Genomic DNA, 12,071 nt, shown 5'->3' with positions numbered 1-12,071 from the left:
CTCCCCCTGCCCTAGCCCTGAACTCGCATCTTTCTCTAGTTTCTCTCCTATCTCCCCTCATGCCCTCTCCGAGCTCATCATGACGATGAGATCCACATCCTGCTCCCTCGACCCTTTTCCCACTAAGCTGCTGACCACCCAACTTCCCTTCCTGGCCCCCGTGTTCACTGATATTGTTAACGGTTCCCTCTCCTCAGGTACTGTCCCTCTCCCCTTCAAATCTGCCGTCATCACCCCCCCTCCTCAAATAACCCACCTTTGACCCCTCTGCCCTTGCAAACTACTGCCCCCATCTCCCACCTCCCTTTCCTCTCCAAAGTCTTTGAACGTGTGGTCGCCTCCCAAATCCGTGCCCATCTTTCCCGCAACTCCATGTTTGAATCCCTCCATTCAGGTTTCCGCCCCTGACACAGTACTGAAACTGCCCTTATCAAAGTCACAAATGGCATCCTATGTGACTGTGACCGTGGTAAACTATCCCTCCTCATCCTTCTTGACCTGTCTGCAGCCTTTGACTCGGTTGACCACACCATCCTCCTCCAGCACCTCTCCTCCATCATCCAGCTGGGTGGGACTGCGCTCCCCTGGTCCCATTCCTATCTATCCAGTCATAGCCAGAGAATCACCTGCAATGGCTTCTCTTCCCACTCCCGCACCGTTACCTCTGGAGCCCCCCAAGGATCTATCCTTGGCCCCCTCCCATTTCTCATCTCCATGCTGCCCCTCAGCGACATCATCCGGAAACACGATGTCAGGTTCCACATGTACGCTGACGACACCAGGTTCTACCTCACCACCACCTCCCTCGACCCCTCCACTGTCTCTCATTTTCACACTGCTTGTCTCACATTCAGTACTGGGTGAGCAAAAATTTCCTCCAACTAAATATGGGGAAGCCTGAAGCCATTGTCTTTTGGCCCTGCTGCAAACTCCGTTCCCTAGACCCCTGACTCCATCCCTCTCCCTGGCCACTGTCTGAGGCTGAACCAGACTGTTCACAACCTTGGCGTCCTATCTGACCCTGAGATGAGCTTCTGACCACATATCCTCTCCAACACTAAGACCATCTACTTCCACCTCCATAATATCGCCCGTCTCCGCCCCTGCCTCAGCTCATCTGCTGCTGAAACCCTCATCCTTTGTTACCTCTAGACTGGACTATTCCAACATTGTCCTGGTCGGCCTCCCATCTTCCACCCTCCATAAACTTGAGCTCATCCAAAACTCTGCTGCCCGTATCCCAACTCACACCAAGTCCCGTTCAACCCTCACCCCTGTGCTCGCTGACCAACATTGGCTCCCGGTCCGGGAACGCCTCGATTTTAAAATTCTCATCCTTGTTTTCAAATCCCTCCATCGTCTTGCCCCCCTCCCTATCTCTGTAACCTCCTCCAGCTCTACAACCCTCCGAGATCTCTGCGTTCCTCCAATTCTGGCCTCTTGCGCATCCCCGATTTTAATCGCTCCGCCATTGGCGGCCGTGCCTTCAGCTGCCTCGGCCCTAAGCTCTGGAATTCCCTCCCTAAACCTCTCTCTCCTCCATTAAGACACTCCTTAAAACCAACCTCTTTGAGCAAACTTTTGGTCACCTGTCCAAATATCACCTTATGTGGCTCGATGTAAAATTTAGTTTGATAATCACTCCTGTGAAGCGCCTTGGGACGTTTTACTACATTAAAGGTGCTCTATAAATGTGAGGAGTTGTTGTTGTTGTTGTTGATCTCATTGATGTTTGTGGGATCTTGCTGTGCGCAGATTCGCTGCCGTGTTTCCTACATTACAACAGTGGCTACACTTCAAAAGTACTTAATTGGCCGTAAAGCGTTTTGGGACATCCTGAGGTCGTGAGATGAGCTATATCGATGTAAATCTTTCTTTGAAACACTCCCAGGGCAGGTACAGCACGGGTTAGATACAGAGTAAAGCTCCCTCTACACTGTCCCATCAAACACTCCCAGGGCAGGTACAGCACGGGTTAGATACAGAGTAAAGCTCCCTCTACACTGTCCCATCAAACACTCCCAGGGCAGGTACAGCACGGGTTAGATACAGAGTAAAGCTCCCTCTACACTGTCCCATCAAACACTCCCAGGGCAGGTACAGCACAGGTTATATACAGAGTAAAGCTCCCTCTACACTGTCCCATCAAACACTCCCAGGGCAGGTACAGCACAGGTTATATACAGAGTAAAGCTCCCTCTACACTGTCCCATCAAACACTCCCAGGGCAGGTACAGCACGGGTTAGATACAGAGTAAAGCTCCCTCTACACTGTCCCATCAAACACTCCCAGGGCAGGTACAGCACGGGTTAGATACAGAGTAAAGCTCCCTCTACACTGTCCCATCAAACACTCCCAGGGCAGGTACAGCACGGGTTAGATACAGAGTAAAGCTCCCTCTACACTGTCCCATCAAACACTCCCAGGGCAGGTACAGCACAGGTTATATACAGAGTAAAGCTCCCTCTACACTGTCCCATCAAACACTCCCAGGGCAGGTACAGCACAGGTTATATACAGAGTAAAGCTCCCTCTACACTGTCCCATCAAACACTCCCAGGGCAGGTACAGCACAGGTTATATACAGAGTAAAGCTCCCTCTACACTGTCCCATCAAACACTCCCAGGGCAGGTACAGCACGGGTTAGATACAGAGTAAAGCTCCCTCTACACTGTCCCATCAAATAGTAACTCCCCTATGTTGTACCATTTTCCATTTCCTACTTTGGCCATTTTGAGTGCGACTGACTGTTGGGAGTTTCACGCTCCTTAAATTCCACATAGGTGGATCTGCGTTGATTTGAACTGTGCTTCTAAAGCTGAAAGGCCAGTCCAGTCCCTTTTACCGACAAGTGCCCTGTACTTTGTTAAGTACACTTTAACAAGTCTTTCTAAGCTAATATGGGTCTGTGTCAGTAAGTTGTGGCCTTTGTTCTGGGAGAACGTCCTCCTCACAAAACTGACCACCACAGCTCGGAAACTCTGTCGTTTGTTGTGTACACAACTCATCCAACATGGGGTATAACCGTCAATAGCCCACTGAACCCAGTCCATATCTGGAATGAATTGTCAATAACTCACTGAATCCAGTCCAGGTGGTCTCTCTCTCTCTCTCTCTCTCTCTCTGATTGCTCATGGGCCTCAGATGAAATATGCCAGGATTGTGTCAATCCCCATTTGAATGAGATTGCACAGGTCAAAGGGCATGAGGGTTGCTTTCTTTGGAAAACAGGAGGCTTTAAGAATGCTCGAAATGAAGGATTAAAGATCATGAAGTGAATTGATAAAAATCGATCCAGCTCCTGTCAGACCCCCAACAGGAGAACTGCGTTCAGTTCTGGGCACCGCACCTCAGGAAGGATATATTGGCCTTGGAGGGGGTGCAGCGCAGATTCAGCAGAACGATACCGGGGCTAAAAGGGTTAAATTCTGAGGACAGGTTGCATAGGCTGGGCTTGTATTCCCTCGAGTATAGAAGATTGATGGGTGATCTAATTAAGGTGTTTAAGATGATTAAAGGATTCGATAGGATAGACAGAGAGAAACTATTTCCTCTGGTCCAGAACAAGGGGGCATAACCTTAAAATTAGAGCCAGGCCGTCCAGGGGTGATGTCAGGAAGCGTTTCTTCACACAAAGGGGAGTGGAAATCTGGAACTCTCTCCCCCAAAAAGCTGTTGAGGCTGGGGGTCAATTGAAAATTTCAGAACTGAGATCGATAGATTTTTGTTGGGCGAGGGTATTAAGGGTTACGGAACCAAGGCGGGTAGATGGAGTTAAGGTACAGATCAGCCAAGGTCTAACTGAGTGCTGGAACAGGCTCGAGGGGCTGAATGGCCTCCTCCTGTTCCTACGTTCCGAAAGGGGCAGATTGCAGGATGCACGCTGGGATGTAAAGGTGCAGGTGTTCGGAAAGATGCAGGACGTCCCAAAACGCTTTTCAGCCAATGAAGTACTTTTCGAAGGGTAGTTGCTGTTGTAACGCAGGGTAACGCCGCAGCCATTTTGTGCACAGCAAGATCCCACAAACAGCAATGCGATAAAAGACCGGATAATCTGGGGGGGGGGTGGGGGTGGTTTTTAGTGATGTTGGTTGAAACGAAAGAGGCGTTTCAGCTCCGCGAGGGTTAAAATCCACCTCGGGGGTTTTGCGACTGCAAACTTGTTAGGGTTTTGTTTTGATTCGCCAGGCCAGCGGTCGCAGCCTGCTGGTGGTGTAATTGCAGTGATTAGCCCCTGAAATTACCCGTGACGAGAGACAAGTGTAGAATCAGGAACCGCACTCTTTGGTCGGCCTGGAGTCGCTGGAGCCAGGGTGGGCTGGCAGACAGTGAGCGTTTGAGAGAGAGAGAGAGAGAGAGAAAGACACTAGGATCAGGTTTCCCAGGAGACTCCGTGGCAACGCCATCCGAATCAGGCTCCTTTTCCCCCCTCCCCCATCTTCTCTGGAGGTGAAGCCGCATCTGCAGTCCGATTGTGCTCAGTGCGCCCCCCGATGGGCCAGCTGGTAACTGTGTCGCCTCTTGCGGGAAGCAGTGCCTGACGGACCCAGGGGTGAGCAATGATTTCAACTTGCATTTATATAGCGCCCTTAACGTGGGAGAAAGTCCCCAAGCAGCTTCACGGCAGTGCAAATCAGACAAAAGTTGACACCGAGCCACATCAGGAGATATTAGGAAGGAAAGAATTTGTATTTCGATGAATGACACAGAATTTACAACACGGAAATAGGCCATTCGGCCCAACTGGTCTATGCCGGTGTTTATGCTCCATACGAGCCTCCTCCCTCCCCTCTTCATCTCACACTATCAGCATATCCTTCTATTCCTTTCTCCCTCATGTGTTTATCGAGCTGCCCCTTAAATGCATCTTGAGGGAGAGGGTTCCACATTCTCACCGCTCTCTGGGTAAAGATATTTCTCCTGAATTCCATGGTTGGATTTATTAGTGACGATCTTATATTTACGACCTCTAGTTCTGGACTTCCCCACAAGTGGAAACATTTTCTCTACGTCTACCCTATCAAACCCCTTCATAATTTTAAAGACCCCTCTCAGGTCGCCCCTCAGCCATCTCGTAACCAGGAATAGAGCCCTTCACACAGCGCCTTTCACAGTCTCAGGACCTCCCAAAGCGCTTTACAGCCAATGAAGTACTTTTTGAAGTGTAGCCACTGTTGTAATGTAGGAAACGAGGCAGCTGATTTGCGCACAGCAAGATCCCACAATCGGCGACGAGGTAATGACCGGATAATCTGTTTTAGTGATGTGGGTTGAGGGATAAATATTGGCCATGAGACCATAAGAGACCATAAGAACAGGAGTAGGCCATTCGGCCCCTCGAGCCTGCTCCGCCATTTAGTGAGATCATGGCTGATCTGATTTTTACCTCAACTCCACTTTCCCGCCCTTTCCCCATATCTTTTGACTCCCTTGCTGATCAAAAATGTGTCTAACTCAGCCTTGAATGTATTCAATGACTCGGCCTCCACAGATTTTTGGGGTAAAGAATTCCAAAGATTCACGACCCCCTGGGAGAAGAAATTCCTCCTCATTTCCGTCTTAAACAGGCGACCCCTTATTCTGAGACTATGCCACCGAGTTTTAGATTCCCCCACGAGGGGTAACATCCTCTCAGCATCTACCCTATCGAGTCCCCTCAGAGTCTTGTATGTTTAAATAAGATCTCCTGTCATTGGCCAGGACACCGGGGAGAACTCCCCAGCTCTTCTTCGAAATAATGTCGTGGGATTTTTTACGTCCGCCTGAGATGGCAGACGGGGCCTTGATTTAACGTCTCATCCGAAAGATGGCACTGTCCGACAGTGCAGCACTCCCTCAGTACTGGCACTGGAGTGTCAGCCTGGATTATACGCTCAAGTCTCCGGAGTGGGACTCGAACCCACAAACATTTGACTCGGAGGCGACAGTGCTGCTCACTGAGTCAAGGCGGACACCGAGGGGTGACTAAAGGTTTGGTTCACGATGTGGTTTTAACAAGGGTCTTAAAGGAGGAGAGAGGGGTGAAGAGGCGGAGAAGTTTAGGGAGGGAATTCCCAAGCTGATGACCTGGATGGTTGAAAGCACGGCCGCCAATGGTCGGGGCGAAGGGAGTCAGGGATGTGCAAGAGGCCAGAATCGGAGGAGCGCAGAGATCTCGGAGGGTTGTAGGGCTGGAGGAGGTTACAGAGATGGGGAGGGGGGTGAGACCATGGGGGAGTTTGAACAAGAGGATGAGAATTTTAAATTTGAGGTGTCGGTGAACTGGAATCCAATGTGGATCAGTGAGGGGAGGGGTGATGGGTGAACGGGATTTGGTGCAGAATAGAAAAAGGCAGGAAAAAAAAAATCGGGAAATATTCTAATTGCTGATGTCTTCCGAATAAGACCTTAGAGGTTTTACGAACAGGAAGATCCCACTAAGCACGACAAGCCCATCCCTTTCCCTTGGATCATGCCCACTTTCTCACCATAGCCCCCAATCCCTTCTTGCTCTGGAAAAACATTGAATTGTCTTGAGCCCGTTTTCTCTGGCCAGATCAACAGCCTTCCCCGCTAATGGTTTCTACAAGCCCTTTGGCCCGATTTCCCTCTTGCCCCTGCTTTCCCTAATGTCTAACTGGTTCACTCGACTGATTCCTGGGATGAGGGGGTTATCTTACGGGGAAAGGTTGGACAAGTTGGGCCTGTATACACTGGAGTTTAGAAGAATGAGAGGTGATCTTATTGAAACATATAAGATCCTGAGGGGACTTGAAGGGGTAGATGCTGAGAGGATGTTTCCCCTTGTGGGAGAGACTAGAACTAGGGGACACAGTTTAAAAATAAGGGGTCTCCCATTTAAGACGGAGATGAGGAGAATTTTTTTCTCAGAGGGTCGTGAGTCTGTGGAACTCCCTTCCCCAGAGAGTGGTGGAGGCAGGGTCAGTGAATATTTTTAAGGCTGAGTCAGATAGATTCCTGATTAACAAGGGAGTCAAAGGTTATAGTAGGTAGACGGGAAAGTAGGGTTGAGGTCACAATCAGATCAGCCATCATCTTATCAAATGGCAGAGCAGGCTCGAGGGGCCGAATGGCCTACTCCTGCTCTTAATTCGTATGTGTGTGTATGTTCGTATCAGAACCTATCACCCCAGGGGACAATTTACCGAGATCAGCTCCCATCATCACCATCTTGAAAACTCCCATTAGATCATCTCAAGAAGTCCCCTCTCAAGGTAATAATGTCCTTCCTATGATTAGCTAATCAGAACTGTACACAGTACAGCACCAGGTCAGGTCTAACCAGGTCTAACCAGTGCCTTAGTAAGCAACGATATGTGCAATGGTAATGAAGCCCTAAAATCCTCGGCCTACTTTCCATCCATCTACCTCCAGGCCTTAGCTCATGGTCCTGTTTTGTGGGATGCTGGGAATCAACACTGCTCCCTCTCCCCTCCTTACTCTCTATTAGGAGTCAGGGTTACCCCATAGCAAGTGATCAGGCCCCTGTTAAAATGGAGCTCTGGGCCCTGTGATTTTTATTTTCTCTCTCTCTCCGTTGTGGAGGGGAGAAGGTCAGGCCTTGGCTCGGCAACCGGCCAGAGTGAAACCAGGAGTACTGTGCCCAGCTCTGGTCTCCATATTATAGAAAGGATATAGAGGCACTGGCGAAGGGGTAAAACAGATTCACACAAGGATGATACCAGAACTTGGGAGGATATACTTATCAGGAAAGGCTGAACGGACTGGGGCTCTTTTCTCTGGAAAAGAGAAGGCTGATAGAGGTGTTTAAGATAATGAAGGGGTTTGATAGGGTAGACGTAGAAAAGATGTTTCCACTTGTGGGGCAGTCCAAAACTAGAGGCCATAAATATAAAATAGTCACTATTAAATCCAATAGGGAATTCAGGGGAAACTTCTTCACCCAAAGAGTGGTGAGAATGTGGAACTCGCTACCTCGAGGAGTAGTCGAGGCGAATAGCATAGATGCATTTAAGGGGAAGCTGGATAAACACACGAGGGAGAAAGGAGTAGAAGGATATGGTGTTCGGGTGAGATGAAGTAGGGAGGGGAGGAGCCTTGTGTGGAGCATAAACGCCGGCATTGACCAGTTGGGCCGAATGGCCTGTCTCTGTGCTGTAGTTTTGATGAAACTCGATGAAACCAGGAGCTCACTGTGAGGGGGAAATCGCAGGACCAGGCCCAGGACCCCCATCACTGGGTGTGGCGGCAGCACTGATGGGATTCTGAGCCCCCCAACAAAAAGGTTAACAACACAGAGTTGAAGCAGAAACCGGACCCAGAGGCCTGGATAAATAACCCAGAGAACGCGAGTTCAAATCCTACCAGTTGGAGAATTTCCATTCAGTTAAAATAAATAAATCTAGAAATAAAAGGCTGGTATCAGTAAAAGTGAAGCTGTGGGATTGTCGTTAGAAACCCGACTGGTTCACTGACGTCCTTTAGGGAAGGAAACCTGCCGTCCTTACCAGGTCTGGGCCCAGACATGACTCCAGTCCCACACACCAACCAGACTGACTCTTAACTGCCCTCTGAAATGGTCTCGCAAATCCCTCAGTTGTATTGAAGCGCGGAGTTTCAAGAGGGTGGCCCACCCCCACCTTCTCAGGGCAACTAGGGGATGGACAACAAATGCCAACCTCGCCAGCGATGCCCATATCTCAAGAATGACAATTAAAATAAAACCTGTAGTCGGCCCACCATTCCGTTGCACTCCCTCCTCCCTGACAGCCCCCCTCTCCCGCAAACCCTCCCCTCCACCACCATCGTACCTCTTCCTCGTCTAACATAAGAAGCTGATTTCCGGAGATGACGCAGAATTTGGGGTTCCAGATGGGACGGTCGTAAGGTAACTGGTTGTAGGATATCCGATGAGTAGGTGGTCCTCGCACATCTGCAGGAAGAGGAGACATAAAGTTATTAGCTCCGTTGGAAGGTCGCTGAAACTTTTTGATTTCCCATTGATTTTCTCCTCTCTTCCCTTCCCCTCCTCCTAAAGTCTCAGCTCTGGCTCACTGGGGTAGCTCTCTCTCTCGCCTCTGAGTCAGAAGGATTTGGGTTCGAACCCCACTCCAGAGACTTGAGCACTTAATCGAGGTTGGCGTTCCCCAGTGCCAGTAATGAGGGAGTGCTGCACTGTTGGAGGTGCCGTCTTTCAGACGAGATGTTAAACAGAGACCCTGTCTGCCCAGTCAGGTGGGCGTAAAAGATCTCCATGTCAGGGGAGTTGGGGAGTTCTCCCCGGTGTCCTGGTCAATATTTATCCCTCAACCAACATCACTAATAACTGATGATCTGGTCATTATCACACTGCTGTTTGTGGGATCTTGCTGTGCACAAATTGGCCGCCGCGATTCCTACAATACAACAGTGGCTACACTTCAAAAGTTGGCTGTAAAGCGCTTTGGGACGTCCTGAGTTCGTGAAAGGCGCTATATAAATGCAAGGCTTTCTTTCTATCTTTCAGTCTCATGAAAACTGCTGCAGTGCAGGGGCGGTGACCTGGATTAATGACCTTTCTTCCTCATTGCCCTCTTCCCTTCCCTGTTACTCTGCGGGTCAGTAACTTCCCTTGTGAAGTGGACATAACTCACTTGGTGTTTTTGTCGGACACCATTTTCTGTTATCTCGCTTTGAAGCGAGAAGGGGCGGTTAATTTTGGCGGGAGGTAGAAGGAGGCCATTTATTTCTGGGAACGCAGATAGATAAATCCCTAAAACTAACAAGACAAGTTGATAAGGGCCATGAAGGGTGCAAAGAAAGAGGATTGGAATACAAAAGCAGCGAGATAATGTTAAATTGATGTCGAACCTTGGTTAGACCACACTTGGAGTACTGTGCGCAGTTCTGGTCTCCGCACGACAAAAAGGATATAGAAGCACTGGAGGATGTGCAGATGTTACCAAAACTGAAAGGGTGCAAGCAACGGGAAAGGTTGAGAAGCCTGGGGGTCTTTTCTCTGGAAAAGAGGAGGCTGAGGGGTGAACCGAAAGGGGTCTTTAAAATTATGACGGGGTTCCATAGGGTCGCTGTGGCAATGCAGTTTCCATGTGCGGGTGAGTCCAGAACAAGGGAGCATAAATATAAGATAGCCACTAACAGGTCACATGAAGAGTGTGGATGGGATATTTCATTACACAGAGAGTGGTGAGAATGTGGATCTCGCTGCCACATGGAGTGCTTGGAGCAGATATGACTGATGCATTTAATGGGAGGCTTGATGCATACACGAGGGAGCAGGGATGAGAGGGATATGGGGATCGGGCGGGAAAGTGGAGTTGAGGTCGAAGATCAGCCTTGATCTGATTGAACGGCGGAGCAGGCTCGAGGGGCCGTATGGCCTACACCTGCTCCTATTTCTTATGTGATTGTGGGAGGCACCTTGAGCCAACCCTGTTCATACCTTTTATCCTATTGCTTTAAATTAAGTGGGCTGGAATACAAAGGGGTGGTAGTTATGCTACAGTTGTATTAAGCTCGGGTTAGACCCCATCTGGAGTACTGCGTTCAGTTCTGGGCACCGCACCTCAGGAAGGATATATTGGCCTTGGAGGGGGTGCAGCGCAGATTCACCAGAATGATACCGGGGCTAAAAGGGTTAAATTATGAGGACAGGTTGCATAGACTAAGCTTGTAATCCCTCGAGTACAGAAGATTAAGGGGTGATCTAATTGAGGTGTTGAAGATGATTAAAGATAGAGAGAGACTATTTCCTCTGGTGGGGGGAGTCCAGAACAAGGGGAGGGCATAACCTTAAAATTAGAGCCGGGCCGTTCAGGGGTGATGTCAGGAAGCGTTTCTTCACACAAAGGGGAGTGGAAACCTGGAACTCTCTCCCCCCAAAAAGCTACTGAGGCTGGGGGTCAATTGAAAAATTTCAATACTGAGATTGATAGATTGTTGTGAGACAAGGGTATTTAGGGTTACAGGACCAAGGCGGGTAGTTGGAGTTAAGATACAGATCAACCATGATCTCATCAAATGGTGGATCAGGCTCGAGGCGTTGAATGGCCCTCCTTCTGTTCTTATGTTCCTCGGACCAAACAGTGAACTAAAAGAGAGACAGGCCCAAGAGAAAGGTTTTGAGGGGGCTTTTTTGAAATAGAGGGGAGGTGGCAAAGTGGGGGGAGCTGGACAGGCAATTCCAGAGGGAAGGAACGTAGTGACCGAGAGAGCATAGAAGGCCAGGGTTCACTTGGGTTGGATGGGGTGAGGCCATGGATGGATTGGGGAGCAACAATAATAATCTTGCAGCCTACTCACTGAGCTACGGGGAGGCAGTGAGCTTCGGAGAGGATGGGGCGGGGGAGGTGGGGGATCGATGGTGATTGAAGACTCATTGGGGGCAATTTTAACCCGACTCACCCGTCAGGAAACTGATGGGATAAGGGGGCGATGCTGGTTTTAAACCCCGCCCCGATTTTACTCTCTAATATTGGGCGTAAAACCGATTCCATGGGATCACCGCTCGACGAGTTAGGTTACAAATTGCTCCCATGGTGTGTGATATACATTGATACATGTACATATGTACAGGTTTCCCGGTCATAGAAACACATGTAGATATACACAGACATACACACAAATATACAGATAGATGCACACATACACCGATATACAGACATTGATACACAGGTACACGCACAGATATTTATATATCTATATATGCCTGTATATCTGTCTGTTTGTTCGTCTGCATGCTCATGTGTATGGGCACATCTGCAGACGGGCCCATCTGCCTATGGGTATATTTGTTTATGTCTATCTGTGCATGGGTATACCTGTCTGTGTATGCACAACCACCTGTGTACCCGTACGATCTCAGACCCTGCCAGGTCCCATTCTGGGATGGGCTGAATCTGGCTGTGAATTTCTCAGCCCACTAAGTAATTTGCTGCCTGTTGCCATGGTTGCTGGGGTGGTGGGGGGGGGGGGTGGTGGGGAGGGAGTGAAGGAGAACAAGGAGCCAACACAACCCGGGTGGACGATGCCTTCACCGCTCGTCCATCGTGATTGGAGGCCTTCCACTGCCTCCTTATTGCCGAGAGAGAGAGAGAGAGAGAGAGAGAA

The 12,071-nt window shown here is 49.4% G+C and overlaps 1 protein-coding gene across 1 annotated transcript in view; it reads right to left on the bottom strand.

Moving 5' to 3' along the window:
• LOC137304997 (ras/Rap GTPase-activating protein SynGAP-like) overlaps positions 1–12,071 on the bottom strand; it is a 485,592-nt gene that overhangs the window by 191,682 nt on the left and 281,839 nt on the right. Inside the window, 1 exon segment of the mRNA XM_067973769.1 lies at positions 8,774–8,895. Within this exon segment, the coding sequence (XP_067829870.1) occupies positions 8,774–8,895 (122 nt within the window).

Source organism: Heptranchias perlo, chromosome 39 (assembly GCF_035084215.1).
Source record: "Heptranchias perlo isolate sHepPer1 chromosome 39, sHepPer1.hap1, whole genome shotgun sequence".
Taxonomy (NCBI): Eukaryota; Metazoa; Chordata; class Chondrichthyes; order Hexanchiformes; family Hexanchidae; genus Heptranchias; species Heptranchias perlo.
The sequence above is the reverse complement of the archived record's forward strand: the minus strand, read 5'-3'. Positions and strand labels throughout refer to the sequence as shown.